This window comes from Photinus pyralis, unplaced genomic scaffold (assembly GCF_008802855.1).
Source record: "Photinus pyralis isolate 1611_PpyrPB1 unplaced genomic scaffold, Ppyr1.3 Ppyr1.4_LG9, whole genome shotgun sequence".
NCBI lineage: Eukaryota > Metazoa > Arthropoda > Insecta > Coleoptera > Lampyridae > Photinus > Photinus pyralis.
The window spans coordinates 12,799,009-12,816,581 of NW_022170878.1; the positions used below are offsets into that span (position 1 = coordinate 12,799,009).

At 35.2% G+C, this 17,573-nt stretch overlaps 1 protein-coding gene across 3 annotated transcripts in view; it reads right to left on the reverse strand.

The window, feature by feature from the left end:
- Positions 1–17,573, reverse strand: part of LOC116181033 (zinc finger protein 423 homolog) — a 66,763-nt gene that overhangs the window by 2,531 nt on the left and 46,659 nt on the right. Inside the window, exons 1-6 of one of the 3 annotated variants that reach the window (XM_031501257.1) lie at positions 10,751–11,168; positions 5,741–5,955; positions 3,776–3,918; positions 1,529–1,733; positions 369–1,328; positions 25–318 (exon numbers count right to left, since the gene is read on the reverse strand). In XM_031501257.1, coding sequence (XP_031357117.1) covers positions 25–318; positions 369–1,328; positions 1,529–1,733; positions 3,776–3,918; positions 5,741–5,955; positions 10,751–10,838 — 1,905 coding nt within the window. In that variant the 5' untranslated portion in view covers positions 10,839–11,168. Of the gene's footprint in view, positions 1–24; positions 319–368; positions 1,329–1,528; positions 1,734–3,775; positions 3,919–5,740; positions 5,956–10,750; positions 11,169–17,573 lie in introns of those variants that run through there. The other 2 variants (XM_031501258.1, XM_031501255.1) reach the window with 2 other exon arrangements.

Genomic DNA, 17,573 nt, shown 5'->3' on the forward strand with positions numbered 1-17,573 from the left:
AGGTAGGGAATAATGGTTACCCACCTGTCTATAGTTCTTGTGTTCTTTTAACATGTGGATTTGGTGTAGATATTCTCCTTTAAAACACTGTCGACAAAACGGACATTGGAGGTTCTTGCCAAGTCGATCCACCCTTGTATTGTAATCGGCACGAAATGGAAAAGATCCGAAACTAGATTTCCGCGATGGATTAAATAAACGTGGTACATGTTGAGATATGTGCATCTCGGCGCTAAGTTGGTTGTGAAATATTTGCTCTGGACAAAACTTACAACGGTAATGTTGACACTCACTGCTGTGTTTTTTTGTCAAATGAATCTAAAACAGAATTATTAACTACAAATTGCAGGACTGAACAAAACACTTACTAGCATTGCCGATTTGGTCTCAAATATCTGTTCGCAAACACAACATCTATACGTTGTGCATGTATGGTTTTCCACAAGATGTCTTTGCAAGTCCTCCAAGTCTTCATTAAAAACCTTTTTACAGACACGACAACACCAACCTGGCTTATATGATAAAGTGTGCAACACGATGTGATTATTAAGCTCAGTTTGATCACGATAAGCTTCGCCACAAAGCGGACAGTATCCTCCTAACACTACATTTGTAGGCGTAGCGTTTACAGACATATGTATATCCATGTGAACCATAAATGACGCAAAATTTGGCAGTTGAGTTCCACATATACTGCAGATGTAACTTGACCATTCTTCTTTTTTGGAGGAATCGCGAGAACCACCAGCCATACTGTGGTTACTTAAATCGTTAGACTCTCTTTTTGCAACAACTGGGCTCTCTACATCACCTGCGCGACGTTTTCGACTCAAATCGGTAGGGTGAGACTGTACCGGCTGCGAGGTTGGAGAGGCACTTAATACGTCCGTGGTCACTCTTTCGGATGGTGGAAGACAGGCATTGCAATCCTTCACGTATAAAGCAGGAGCCGAAATTAATGGTTGGGGAGGTTTCCAGTGAATACAATTTTCGTGGACCCGTAGCTTTTCAATTGAATCAAACTGCATTGTGCAACTGTCACAAGCGTATGTTGGTGAACTGTTACTTTCATGAATCGGCGAACCTTTATCATTTAGTGGCGAAGAAGTTTCGGATGTTGTGGTCGGTTTGGAAGCATTATTCGTAAAATTTCCGTTCAGTATTGCGCTATGGTCTAGATTGACGTGATGTTGCATTTCGTCGATAGTTAAAAAGTCTCTTCCGCAATACATACAGACCCATTTAGGCAATTCTTGGAGAGGGGTGGAAGCCATGCTCTGCGATGCACAAGTAACTCCAAGTGTAGTGTGCATTGAAGATGTGTGAAACTGTAATAAATTATAATTTATACGTAAACTGGTTGAAACCTTTACCCGTAGAATGCTCTTAAATTAACTTCTATGATTCGTTTTTTTTTACAAAAAATGGCAGTAATAATTTAAAAAAAATATGTTTATTATTATCGGGAAGTAATTTGAGAGGTTTTCGTGGGCAAAAGTTTTTAAAACATAAGATTCATTTGTCATACTTGCAATAAATCGTATCTGGTAAAAGTTTCTGGGCATTGGTGGCATTTAAAAGACCCAGGGCTTTTCCCACCTTCAGTGTTTTGTTTGGAATGGCTTTGCTGATGAGAGGTAAGTGCGGCGGCCGTATTGTATCCTCTGTTGCAAATTAAACAACGGAACGGTTTACTGTTATCGTGTGTCTTCATATGGATCTTTAAATGGTCACTGTAAGGAAAGCCGGAGATTTTTTAATTAGTATTAAAGAAAAAGTTCTAATTAGGATGATGCAACACAACCTAATGAGTACTGAACGTGGAACGAGATCTTGAAACAGTAAAACAATGTTAACACCGTCATATATTGATTTAAAACGTAAAATGCAATGGCAACTTAAGGAAGTTGACATTATTAATCCCCTTGAGACGTCGGAATCTGTAGGAATCTTTGTAGAGTATCGTGTGAAAGGTATAAACTAGAAACTTGCCTCAATTACAACTAAGTAGTTTGTGTTTATGTACCTACACGCTCCTGTATATGAAAATCGGCGAGCAATCTCGTCGACTTTTAATGGTAATACTTCATGTATTTAAACAGTAATTAGAAACTACGGATTAAGAATGATGTTCCATGTAAAATCACAACTTGATATACAATCATAGATCGGTACCTACATCGCGATTGCTTATGTTTAAGCTCTGTTGAAATTAATATATTTACTACTACAACATTTGATGTCGCTATATGTGCCGTCGCTTGGAACCAAAGCTCACAAAATTGCAATATCTAAATGCACGTCAGGTGGAGCGGGTTGCCATGAATGTTTCAGAAAGACACCTTCCCTTTTATACCAGTTTTTGTATTTTGGGAATTTCATGTAGGCTTTTAACTAACACTTTGTGCCTTCTACCTCTACAAAACGCCAACTCAGTAAAATGATTTAGCTTAACTTACCCCTACCAGCTACCAACAAGACCTAGAAGTTGCTACCCCACGAGTTTTACTAGTCGAAAACGCTACGAGCTTAGAATATTTTATACACAATCCCATACATTTTTGTGGAAAAAGCCGAAAATGTGTATACATGTTCAGAATGAGGCCTTATATATTGACCAAAAAATTTGTTATAGGTATCACAGGTATGATTGCTAAAAACGCTCGGGACGCGTAATTTTCTATAAAATAAACCACACCCGTCATCGTGTAGGTCGTCATTTTGCGATATGACGACCACCAACACAGGCTCACATCTTCCAAACATGTGTACCTACTCCTTGATGCTAGCACGGTATATTTGACTAAATAACATAGGAGCAATTTTAAACGTACCATTCTTTAGACTTTCGAAGAACCTCTAGATTTTGCCTTATTCTTAATACTCTATTAAGTCCGCACGGATTTCCAAGCCTTTCCTTGTCCGTCTTTTTATGCGGTTGGAACCGAGCAAGTGCATTTTGTGCTGCTTGAGATGCATCTAAAGTGCAGTCGTTCAGAATGGGTATTTTGGGTTCAATAGTGTCAGCTGGACCACTTTTAACCCTGGAAATGATTTTTTGAACTTCTACCTTTGCAACGGACGCTTCGTGTGAATGTTGATGGATATAGTTTTCAAAACAACTCCATCTTCCCAACTGCGTAGTCTGGCTTTGCGCCTTCCTCCTAGTTGGCATCTCCAGAACTTACCATTTCCATCACTTGACAACCAATCCAAAACGTACCCAAAACTTTTGCTTGAGAACGATGTGAGAGTATTTCATTTTCCCCTTGTAAAGATTGCAAAGTTGTTTCAGTTTGCAAAACTAGTTGGTCAAGTTTCAAACAAATTAAGTAATAAGCAAATTACATTTTCCAAATGTCGCTCTTGCATTTTGTATAGATTATAACAATATGTAGGTAATTAGGTATTTCGCCATTTGTCATGCATTTGGAGGAAACAACGTTATCCTAAATTGCGACTTTTAGTATTTTTTCGACTGTATGTAAACGCTAAGAAGCGACATTATTAATTTTCCCATGGGCCTTCTATGGGCCATTGAATTCTATAAATGGAATATTTTGTTAAATGCCGATCATTCACGATTTGCCTTACAGGAATAAACTACCGGTGGCGAATTTTTATATGCACGTGCATTTTGTAACACTGATCTATTTTGCGGTAGTGAATAATTAATTGCGCCTAGTAGACCTACTCACAGTCACAGGAATAGTTGAAATATATTATGATTAACTCTGACTCTTACAGATTAATGTTATTATGTGTGTTTACTGACCTTCTGGAGAATGCTGTCTGACAATGGACACATTTGTATTTTTTGTCCCCGGTATGCAATTTGATATGCCGGTCACGTGACCTCTTGTGTTTGAATAACCGGGGACAGTACGAACATCCATATTGCAGTTGGTCCGTGTGAGACTATAAAGAAAAAAATCTGTTAAAAATTTTCGCTGAATTCAGAAAATTCGACAATCCAATCAAAAATGGCAGGTATTTTAATTATTCGTATCAGCATACGTAAAGTCTAGGAGAAAATACTAAAGTATAGGTAAATCAATTGAGTTTCCGCAATATACGAATCTTTTCAGGAATTATTGCGTAATGGTACGGTATGAACGTATGATGTGCACACTTCAAGGGAGTCCAGATAACAAGTAAAATGCAAACGTGTAAAACAAGTATAAAATATATGGCAGTTCTGTATAAGTACGTAGACAGAAATGTGGTAATTTTAATATGGAACTTGTTACACGTTAGGTTACAGTTTTAAGCTTGACCTGACTAGTGTCATAATGTAAAAATAAATAAAATTACTTCGTGTCCTCCTCCACCACCTATTGTCACGTGAGTTAACTCTAAAAACCGGACCTTTTTTATATTAGTTTAACCTGTTAGCCATACAAATTTATTGCGAATGACCTCATTTTTCCTTTTTGGGTAGGTAGGTATAACTGTTCATGCACCACAAGATTCTAATACCTTCAGATTTCTGGTTGCCATTTTACTCTAAATTTCAATTTTCAAAATTGCACTACTTTTACATTTTATTCATGTTAAAATTAAAAGTACTCAAGTGTGTTACATCACAGTTCATTTTATATTTTGCTGCTATTTTTTGTTCTCTGAAAATGCGAATTCAATACGCCATTTGAAACATAAAAAAGTCAAGTGATGTTAGTGTAACCAAAGGTTACCAAGGGAATGTCATTTATTACAGTTGGTCTAAGAAACTGGAGATCGTATCTGCGATTTGAGCTTTTTAAAATGTGTTCCAGCACGTTGAGCGTAAAATAAGTCGGCATGATCAAAGTTGTACAATTACTAAGGATTATAAAAACTGTAACGCACCCGTATATGGCTTATCAACTTGATCATTACGTATTTCATAACACACGGCTTTACAAGTTCAATAATAGACACAGTATGAACGAATCCAATCGATAACCACTTACTTTTTAACTATCTCAAGTATGGTGCCAGTAGGGTATAATAACAATTTTGCACTTCATATCTGATTGCTATATATCTCGTTATTAATTACCAACAGTCAACATTACCTTCATAGGTACCATTAAGAAGAAAGCAAGATACTTTTTAAATTGAACTAATTGTGGTCGGAACTGAATTGCCACATGTAAAAAAGTTATATGTATAACATTGCGTGGCAGAGACGACCAAAACAAACATTTTTACAAATAAACCAAAAATCCAAAACGAAAATTATAACATTAGGGGTTAACGAACATGGCCACTGGCCAGCGAATGAACAAAAATCCTCATTTTTGCTGAAAATACGCATGTTACAAAGGTTGCAAAACGAAACTTAGAAATTATATCTAAAAGTCGTGTTTCGGTTACCGAAAATACTATTCATAAATGGTTAAAAGCTTTTCTTGAAAAAGAATCGATCATGGGTGTTACGGAAGATCCGACTCGCATATTGAATGCTTTTAGTTTCTTTCCTAAAGGTTGTGGATTCAGGTACGTAGATTAGGAAGGTCTACACAATCACATATTATACGAAATCAACCCCTAATTTATTGTGATAGAGGAGGTTTTGCCTTAATGTCGTATAATAGTTAACAAAAAAAAAGATTTGGTGCTGCTTTGCTTCCATTTTTTTGATCCACTTGCTCTGTATACGTATGTAAGTGAATCAATATAGACTCCAACAAATTTGTAATCCCTGATTCAGCAAACCCTGAATCGCGCGTCGTCAGTAAACTATATAGTTATGTACCTGTTCGTGTTTGCTTAATAAAGATGACCTGGCGAACGCTTTATTGCATATTTTGCAGGCATACGGGGTGGTTTCAGTGATCCCAACTGTAAACGCTATTTCAGAGTCAGCTATGTCACTCAAGCTTGAACTGGGAGTTGCACATGAACTTGGAGCCGGTGAAGCTTGCTCAGGTGTATTCGAACCCCAACTACCATGTTCGGTTCCGATTGAACCTGGAAAAAATACATCCATTAACAATCATTCATAATTTCAAAGCAGCTTTACATTGAAAGAAGAGGAAGACATGTCGCATTCCATTACCCATACTTGTCATAAATGAATGACTTTTGAATAACAACAATTATATTCAGTATTAGATTTTTTGTAGTAAGGTTATATAGGGGAAGGATAAAACGAACGAATTTTTACGACTGTGAGTCGATTATTAAAATATGATATGGGAAACTAATGCAAATACAATCTTGAAAAATGGGCCATATGGATTATTCAATAAGCGCGTTTCAGTTAAAATATTTTCAGTTTTATACATGAAAGTTGGCTTATACGCATCGTCAGGGGCGGACTGGGTAACTGCGGGCCAGGTGGAATTGCATAGGGTACGGGCCATTAAAGTATTAGTGATTAGAGAAACGTGTTAATAATTTATTAATAGTGCAAGAAACTAAATACAGCACATACTTATAAATTTTCATCAACGGGCCATTATGATCTACAGGCCAGGTGGCAATCGTCACCCGCCCCCCCCCCCCCCCCCGCCCCTGGTTATACACTGCCTTTTTTTGAGCCCCGAAAAAAACATTGTCTCAGATCGATCCGGAAAAAAAATTTTCTTATAGAATGTGGCCTGTAGAATCCATAATTTCAAACAGTTCCAAGATTGAGCTACTAGTTCAAAAAGTTACAGCCCTTTAAATTTTTTTTCGAAATTGGTTTCTAGTCTATAACTTTTGATTGAGAAGTCTAATCGAAAAAGTACGAATTGTTTTGGATTCTACGCACCACAATTAATAAGAAAAAGTGTTTTCCCGAGAAATTTTGGTGTAGTCGATTTTTGGTAAAAAAGGAANCCCCCCCCCCCCGTGCCAGTCCGCCCCTGCGCATCGTTATTACTTTTACTTATTTTGTACAAACGAAAGTTTCAAGTAGAAATCTGAAACGTTAGTTGATGTAACCATCCACAGCTTTACCATTTAATTTTAAGATGGGTAGTATAAAAACTGAATTTGAAGCAGAAATACTGAATAATCAAGTAGCAAAGTTTGAAGAACATTCGTAGTCTATGTTGCAGCTTGAGAAGATTGAAAATTTGGAAATGTAAGAATTGAAGATATTTCAAGCCGCGATTGTGAAGCAAATTTCAATAATGAAGTTTTAAGCCTTCTAATTTCGGTAATGAATAAAGCAATAGGTCTCCATCCACTTGAAGTTCTAAAGTTTCAACATGTTGGGATGGAAGGACACATAGGATAAAGCGTATAAGTCGTTATTCCGAAGTGAAACCGTTAAGTTTAAAAATGGGAGATTTTATTGGCTTGTACACGTCCACTTGAAACCTTAGATTTTAAAATTTGGAGAGTGAGGGCTGCATAAGAAATACTGTAAAGCAGGGATCATGAAAAGGGACCTATTTTCAATCCAAAACTCGAGAGTTAAAAGGTGACCCTTCAACCCTGAACTGAAATTTCAAACAACAGGAATAATTTCGGATTTCGCAGCTTTATACTTCAACTTGAAAAACATTTTATAATTTGAGGGACTAAAGGGTGCACAAATAATTCAAGCTGTAATTTGGAACGGAGTTTCTGAACTTGGACAATATTAGTAATTATAAATTCCAATTCGTAATTTTAAAAAGAGCCTTGAAATAATTTAAGCAAGGAATCTAAAAAAATGTATTTTTTAACATGAAACCTTAATGGCCAACATTTTCAAATCGAGAGTGGAAAATGCACAAAAATACAATTTCGAATTGCGACTCTGCAATAAAATTTCAAACATGACAGTTCGGAGCTCTTATAACTTCACTTGCACAGCAAAAATTTGTTCATGAAGATTGTACGGAAATAATTCCAAGCTAAAATCCTTAAAGAGAGTTTAAAATTTACAAAGATATTCGCAGTTTTATATTTTAAAATGAAATAAATTGCAAAATTTGATGTGTCACTGTGTCAGACAATGCACAAAAAATTCAAGTGGCGATTCTGAAGCAAAACACTCATTTGCCATTCAAAATCTTTTTAACAAGAGCATCAAAACTGTAGAAGCCGGGATCCTGAAACAACCAGCCGAACATTCGGGGAAGAGGTCTTCATATAATCAAATGCCTGCCAAAACCAGAAAATACATTGACATACAAAACATTCACCTATAATTTCAACGCTGAAGACGCAACGGATTGTAATTTCCAGACTCCATATTATGCGGTCAGATATCGCAGTACGCTCACGACCCACTAGTGCATAACCCAGGAAACTACATTGAAAAGTCTCGAAAAAAGAAGGATTAGGAGGAAGGTAATCCGGAGAATCAAAAGTGTGTATATAGACAATGAAAACTATGTGAGGAAAGACCAAAGACAATACACAGTCGAAAAAATTAAGAGTTGAAGGGGGTTTAAGACAAGGGCGAGTGCTAAGCCCAACACTGTTTATAATTATCGTGGACGATATTTCAAAAGCAATACGTAATAAAGTTAAAAAAGTGGCAGTGGAGTATAATAAATTGACACCGGTGAAACTATCGAAGTGTCTTTTTGCAGACGACTTAACGATATGTGCAAAAAATGAAAGTGGCCTAAAAACAAACTTGAAAACATGGAAAGAAGAATTAACGAAGAGGAGCAGGAAGATAAACATACAGAAAACAAAAATAATGGTGATAGGAAAGGAAGAGAGAATGGCTAATTTAGAACATGTGTACAGGCCAATACTTCTGTTCGGAAGTGAGACCTGGAAATTGAACACAGTATGTACTGAAGCGCGAGATACAAGAAAATGAAACAGAATACGGAATGACGTAGTAAGATCGAAATTGGGAGTTGATGTAATTGTGCAAAAGATAGAAAATCAACAGTTAAGATGGCTTGAACATTGACTAGAAGAAGGAGGAGATGCCAGTAAAGCGAATATGGGCAGTGAAAGGATACCTTGAAGAAATCTCGAGAAAGACCGAAAAAAACTTGTAATGAGGAGATAGAAATTATTCTGATGGAAAGAAGAGGAACAACATGGCAAGAGGCAAAGAAATTAGGATTCAATTAATAAAAAGTAGTGGGCAAAGTTCGTACCTGAGAAGTACCAAGAATGACTCACATTACATAATGATAATTTTATGGCAGAATGTAAGGCAAAGTGTGTGTATTTACCTCACACTTTTGGGTGACGGGTCTTTTTGGTTATATGTATATATCCGCGTAATTTTTGACAAACAGTTACCTAATTGCCTAAAAAACTGCTGAACCAGCCCCGATACAAAAAATATTCCTTCCTAGAGATGATCTACTTTACCTTATAAACAAATACCAATATTGAGCGTTCTTCACATACATCGATAAGTCCGTAAAATATGACATCGGAAATTTGTGCAGATTTTCCTATTAATCGTCAATAACTACTCCATATAGGGGTCTTAACAAATAATGCTGTGTAAAGCCAAACTTTACACCATTTAAAATTCTCTCAAACTCGTTTTATATGGGAGCAATACTTTATACCTAATAAATTAAATCCACAAATAAAAGCTTTAAACCATTTACAAGTACCATCAGTCGATTTTAATTATAAACGTATTTAACTCAATCTAACAAGACAACAGTATATGGAGTTTATATAAAATAACATGTCATTAGAATGATGCTTAATCTGTGATCCACATACTTTATTATGTTAGACAAAAATTAGAAATTGCCCAACACTTTCCGATATAGTGGCGGTGGCTGACATGGTTTCATAGGGAACTTTTCAAATCAATAGTTTAAACTCTTCTAAAATATGCAAGCAATTATGCAATCCTATGCACTTTTAAATTGGTACATTGAAAAACAGAAATTGCTCTACAAATTTTTGTTGATGGCTGATTGGGAACTTAAATAAACATTTTTATCGCCACAAAATATTTTCCAGTTCATGACACCTTGTATCAAACTGTAATTGAATCGAATTACCAGGATATATCTAAATTATAAGACTTATGTCCGCGCAAAATAAGTATTGGTTAGAATCATTCGAAAAGGATTAAAGCAAAAAGGAATTTTTCCAAATTAAGTAAAAAAACGCTTTCCACGATGTGCGGCAAAAGTAGACTAAAATTATGAATGTAACTACTTTGCGGTTACACGAAAAATGGTATAAATGAGTAAAATTTCTTGGGGTTTCTATGACAAATATTGAATGGAGTCTATTAAGATGACACTGCACTGCACATACATATGAAGTAATGTAGACAAATGATTTCGCATTTCCTTTAGGTTGTTATTTCAAAAGAGCAGACCAAATCTTCCATTTCTACGCGGATAATGGAGTGAAATATTATGTGATAAGACGTAACCATTGTTAAATTGAGATGGATTGTTAAGAGACCGCAGTCGTGTACAATTTGCAAATGATGGGGTATAGATTACTATTATACGAAAAAAATTTACGCACAGCGTTAGAGGTTAAAGTTGCGTTTATTGCTGTTCAAGATACCACATTTAATTGGTGGATATGCGGAGGTGTGATGGAATTAGTAAATTATCAAATTGAGGAAATGTTCAAAAAATGGGAGAATATGACACCTACTAGTATTTGTCCTGAGAACTTGTTTGCATCAACCAATTAATTAATTACGTTTTTAACTGCGTCATTTTCTAAGTACCTACTTTGATTTTCGATCAGCCGAGACAATTTTACTGCTTTTTATTTATCATACTAAATTGTATGACGTCCATCTTTTGTATTGGAGGAAATCAACAGGTTACAAATTTAACGCATAAAATCAATTTTAGTCTAATTTATTTCAATCATTTACCGGTAATTGCGTCTTCGGAATGTTCTTTATTTATATGAATTTTGTTGATAAGTAACTCCAGGCGGCTACTGTTACCTTTAAATAACATTTCGTTCGCACTTTATAATTAAGAAAATTGGTTACGAGGTTCGATCATTAAGAAAAATTGAAAAACTCGCGGCGCGCACTTTATAATTTCATTGAAGATGCAGGTTAACGTGATTGTACTCGCGGATAGTGGAAGTACGGACTATAGTGCTTCGTGCTCCCACTTCTGTCCGTGGGGTCCACCCTACCCTAGAAGAACCCTTTGCTTACACACCATGGACCATAGAGCTACACCAGTTGGTTTTCATATTTCTGCATTTTCTCATTGACTAAACTGAAGTAAATTAACCACTATTGCGACATGAAACAGAATTCAAAGAGTCCGCACCTACATTAATTTGTGATTTACCAGACTTTTTGTCATTGAAAGATACATTGAAGTAATATTGCGTTAATTAGCTGCAACTTAACAATATCAATTACATTTACGAAGGGAGACGTGTGCGTGACCATAAGCAATTCAATGCATCTCTACTTGCACGCTTAATATTTACGGTTGGCTACGAGAATATGTAGGAGGAGCTTTTCTTAGTTAAATCTCTTCCTGTTCCGCTTGTACTTCTTTCATAAATTGGGGTTGCTTACGTTGAAGGTTTCTATTAGTAAACAATTCTTTTGTCATCAGAATGTAGTATCCGTACATATTTCCAGTTTTTCGCCCTTTAGTGTATCATCTTGCAATGATCAGAATAAATTTTCGCATATACATACCATTCATTAACTTATAAGAAATGTAGAACAAAATCTCGATTAATTTCGCTAGCGCCAATCCATCCATCTACCTCAATATGGAGGTAGGTGGATTAGATGGATTTTAGGTAACATTGTGCACCATAAAATCGTTTTACAGTTCGAATTCTATTGGTTCATTACAAGCTTTGACAAAGTGACAGAGGGGCAAGTATGCCTAAATAGGTTTTAAACTAGAAACGTTTTCCCCACTCGCCAGGAAAAAGTTTTTGGATAAATTGACAAGATCCAAATTAAAAAGATGTTGATACCACGTATTCGATAAGGTTTGTTGAAGAGAATACCAAATCTTTAAATGACACTCATCAAATGTATACTTGTCTATAACGAACTGTCCAAAACAAGCGAAAAAATAAGGGAGTGAAATGATCTACAAAGTCCGATCGAAAAAGTACGAATTGTTTTGGATTCTACGCACCAAAATTAATACGACAAAGTGTTTTCCCGAGAAATTTTGGTGCAGTCAATTTTTGGTAAAAAAGGAAGGTTATATACTGCCTTTTTTTGAGACCCGCAAAAAAATTGTCTCAGATCGACCCGAAAAAAAAAATTTCTTATAGAATGTGGCCTGTAGAATCCATAATTTCAAACAGTTCCAAGATTGGGCTTCTAGTTCAAAAGTTACAGCCCTTTGAATTTTCTTTCGAAATTGGTTTCTAGTCAGGGGCGGGCCAGGTGGAATTGCATAGGTTACGGGCCATTAAAGTATTAGTGTAGTAATGAAGGTGGCGGGGGGGTAGCTCTGCGGTGCACCACAAAAACATTTTTTGCTTCATTTTAAGGTACTCCTTTTTCGGAAATCAATTACAATACAGTTTTTTTTTAATTGCAGCTGATAATTAAAAGTAACAAAATATACAATCCAAACGAGGCGCGTCGCCTATCATTGTATTTCAGCACTTTCATGCTACGCCAAAAAATGATAAATTCATTGTAAAACACTTCAATTAAAACAGAATTTTTTAATTTTTTAACAACCTAACATCAACCCCAATTAGAGAAACGTGCAAGAAACTAAATACAGCACATACTTATAAATTTCCAACGGGCCATTATGACGTACAGGCCAGGTGGCAATCGCCACCCCCCGGGCCAGTCCGCCCCTGGTAGTATAAAACAATCTAAACTTTCTACCAGTTAAGTTATTGGTCAAGGAAATGAAGTCAAATAAGATAAATGAAAATTTAACGCATGAAAATTGAACAATCTCTACAGAGGCGCGAAAAAGGGCGTTTTCATTAAAATAAATTTTTTTTACAAAAACGGACGAATAGGTACTAGCAAAACGAGATGAAAATTCTAACGCGATATGAGTGCACGGACAGTGAACAATGACATCCACAAATACATTACCATTGTAAACAATGACATTACGTAGGAGTGTCTGTGCTTTCCATAAGCTATGCGATAGCTGGTTAAGTTTGTTGGATCTGTATAAATCTGTAAATTTTAAAAAAATATGACATTATTTAGCGAAGGTCTTAACCTGTGCCTACGTGATTGAATTTCTCTCAAAAAAAATTTCTAAAAACTGTCAAATTTTGACGAAAAAAGGTTATAATAGCGAAACATATTACATAAAAAAATAAGTACTTTTCAAGTACTCTCCAAATCAGTAATAAAGTATGGTATAATTTGTTCCTCGTCTTACATTGTCTCATTTACTCTCTGTTTGCAATTATGCATTGTAGAGGGACATTCTACTAATATGTGTCCGAGTGCTGATATAACCACATTGATTACAACTTTCTTGACTCCTTTCCTAGTAGGTATCTATGGGTTAGATTTGTGTGCCCAATCCGAAGTTATCATTACTTCATCCCTTCTTGTGACATATCGTTTAGATTTCCATGGTTTATGTTTTTTTGTTTGACTTAATGCCGTTTCTGGTTTTTTCTAATTCTCTTTGCCAACGTCTCATTATTTCGCATTTTATATAGCTTTTGGCGTGTGCGGCAGTTATAGGGACGTTATCTTTTTCTTTAGCGTTTGCCGCAATGTTTGCCGATAGATCTGCATTGACATTGCTATGCACACCAACCAGGGATCCAGGATATTATAGTATTCTATGATTTGGCTTCTAATAACTTCGAGTGATCAAAACAATTCTAGTTAATTGAGCTTTATATGCATATAATTTTATAAATATAAGGTAAGAACATCTTGTGTAGATGTAACGAATATGGAAATCGCTAATGAAAATAATTTAGATTCAAAGTATTTTAATAATAATTGTCTTGATTTAAGTTATAAGTGCTGCTCTGTTAATGACTCTGACACAACTAATCTAGGTATAAGAAATTCTTTTAGCGTAAGTACTGCATTTAAACAATCAATCATTATTCATTGGCTAACAAAATGCTGTAGGTTTGAAATTTTGTGTCTCAATACACCACTTTGATATAGTTTACTAGTTTAATAGTTTCGTGTAGTATGCATAATAAAGGCATTTACAGTTGTCATTAATGTATCTACCATAACGAAAATCTAACATAATAGCAAATAATAATTAGTATAAAATATAAATTACAAACGATATAGGCATAAAACAAATAACTTCCGAATTCCAATTGCCAACTATACTTAAATACTCCTCGTAAAGGCATTTGCATTTACATGTTTTGTGTATAAATGAACATTGGCTTACCCATGATGACCAAATAATTACCTGTCAATTGGAAAATTATGTAATTGGCAATAATTTTAGTCGCAAAAATTTTCAGAGGTGGGGTACCGGGCCATGATCCAAATTAAGCCTAAACGAAGCGAGCAATACACGTACCTATCTAATTCCGTACGCTGAACTTCTGTCATCTTTTACTATGGATTGTGTTAAAAAAGAGACATGAACTTGCCCAGCTTATCTATCTGTACAAGTTACTCCATGGGAATATTGTCAACCCCAAAAATCTGGCGTAAATCAATTTTTATGTATCACCTTTCTTGCCCCGCCGTACTCATACATTATTCTATATTCCCTACTCACGTTATTCAAGGCATTTGCAAATTTTTGAGTAAATTCCGCTAATTAGGTCAGGATATTCCTCCTTTTCATTTTTCTTTTTCACTGTCATTTGCTAATACATTATATTTTATATATATCCTTTTAAATGAGCCACATCAAATTATAATATTATAATATATAGTAATTTGATGTGGCCCATTTAAAAGGATACGGAAATTTTATTGAACTATGTATTCTCTTAAAAAATATCTCTGTACAATTGTTGGAAGTCATATTTCCTATTTTCGACAACTGCATTTTCGAGCATTATGAGAAAGTAGGTATTTCTCTCGTAGGTATATGTTGTTTTAGGTTATAAAAGAAAAACGTCACTTACCTACATTTATACTACCTTATTATTTGTACTGACTGACTTATCTATCTGATTTGAAGGACTTGGATACAGACAGCTGTATCAGAAAACGTTGTTTTTGGGAAAGTTCAAAAACACGGTCTACTAATATAAGTTTGGAAACTTTCTACCCCTAATTCGAGCTTTTGAGACCATTTCTGGACTTTCGAAGCAATTCATTTGAAGACCGTGTAACTGAGTGGCCTTGACTAGTAATGGTGAATCATCCCTGATGCAGTCATTTCACTTATTGCAAATAATTTATTTCATTCCGCCTCGGTCCCGTTATTATCTAGTCACAATACTATTCGTATTCAAGTCAACCACAAGTTTGCACAATTTTGGTTTGCAACTTGTATACACGCCGCTACAATTTTAAGTATTTTTTGGTTATATTGTACTTATAAGCTTCAGATGAATTTACGATTAGATACAATAATAATTAACTTGCAATAGATAAATCGAATAGTTTTAGGGTTGTGAACGACCTTAATACGAGTCTTTTTCATGGACTGGTGAATAATATAACGACTTATACTAAATTTATTTGGTCACCTACCCAAACAGCATCACTCGAGCACTTGATTGATGCAGCTGTCGACAGGTGTATGTTCTGCACCGTGATTGTGATATGTATGATTTAATTGAAAATTGAACATTTCCTAATGGTAGTCCTACTAGCGTTACGCATAAGTACTTGCGTTGTCCCGCATGAATACCTAATTTTACATCTGCTTCTATCCGTTTTAAGATTAACAAAGCAAGCAAAGCAAGAGTTATAATTTCAACTTTATTTCCTCAGCTTCTTTTGTACGTCCTTTTGTCTTAGCACAACAAAATCTCACATCCGAGATGTTCAATTATACTGTTCTTTACCAGTAAATAACGTGTTTTATTCTTTACACATTATTCCGCATCCTTATTGGTATCATACTAGGAGGTTGTGTAGTCTTTAGCAACTCTCTGAGGTACTAAAATGTCGGTTTTTAAAACTTTACAGTACTCATTAACTGAATTAAAGCTAAATAAATACATCAGAACCTAACCGTAACTGACTAGAAAATACTGTGCTTAGATGTAGTAACCGTCAAAGAATTTTTTTTAATTTTTATGGCAACCACATTTGCACTTACATTTTCATTTTCTTTGTATCTGGATTCATTACCGCGACTGTTAAACTATTTATTTCTAACCGCGCTACTTTTCTTTTCGAACTATTTTACTCTAGTTAAACCTTAATGCCGTATCTATTACGCCGAAGAAAAAGCACACATAATGTCCTGTCTATGCAGTGTATAAAATAAAGGTGTAGTGAGGCATCCGTCAACGTTACCGAAAGGCAGTAATAAAATCAATTTAAAGGCGGTTTGAGGTTTTATGGATGGAAAAGGTACAGTATATACAAATTGTAAGTTAGGTAATAAATTAAAAACTTCGCTTTTAAAAGAACGTTCTGGAATGGAGGCCACTTGATTAATAATATCTGCACGTAAGTGCAAGAACCACGCAAGTGTATCATAAAACAAACACAATTGACCAATAGGTCAAAATTTCTGAGCTGTTAATGTCATAAAATTGAACAGTTGGACGTGCAGAAACGTGTGAAACTCGCGGAAGAGCTATCAACTGTTAATTGCAGACAACCCTAGAGAAGACATGGATATGGATACCCCAAATTATTTAAGCTTATACACCTCGTAATTGTCTTTTAAAACACGTAGTTTTGTGTTATCTGGCCCGCCAGTAACCATTTCATTATTTATCATTTATTTTACAAGGTAGGACCCTTCCGACAAATACATTCACCTGTTAAGAAGTTCCGCCCATGAACTACAAGAATCTATCATTACGTTAAATGCACCACGAACCACTACCAGTAATGAGAATGTCATCCGTACCTTTCGAAAGTTTGAGTAAAATGTCCAAAGTAATTACACTACTTAGCGGGAATCAAGGTCAATTAAATTGATTCGCGGATTAAATTAAATTAATTGAATTATTTGAATTAAATTAGTCCAATTAAATAAAATTCGGGGATTTATTCGCGATTTTGCCTTTAATTGGGGCAAATAATTTGCGAACTCGCGAATTTAATTAAATTAGCTAATTGAATTATTTCTATAACATTAGACTTTGATTTTGAAAAATTAATTAAAATTCTGAGAATCGGACCATTTTGTTGACGTGGCCAAGCGATTCTAGACTTTATGGAATTGATCGGTGGATTTATTTGCGAATTTAATTTACTGGGAGTTTTGATTGACTAAATGATTTTAATTGAAATTGTAATGGCTCCCGGTATGGGATATCAGTAGCTGTAATTGATATCAATATTGCGCGTATTTTATAGTCGCGGCGCCTAGTCACAAAACAACCATTCCTATCAGGCACAACAATTTTTTAATATGCTCCCAAAACATATTCAAAATCTTGACAAAGTGCAAATCAAAAAAAAACTTAAAAGACACCTTATCAATAAGGCATATTATTCCACCACAGAATGTATTCACGATGGGGGCTTAGTAATCTCTAATTGTTAGTAATTTGTTTGTTTATTTAATTGCTTGTTGTTAGTTGATATACGTTGTTTGTAATCTCTACTAGGTATATATTTTGTGACGAATGTAAGC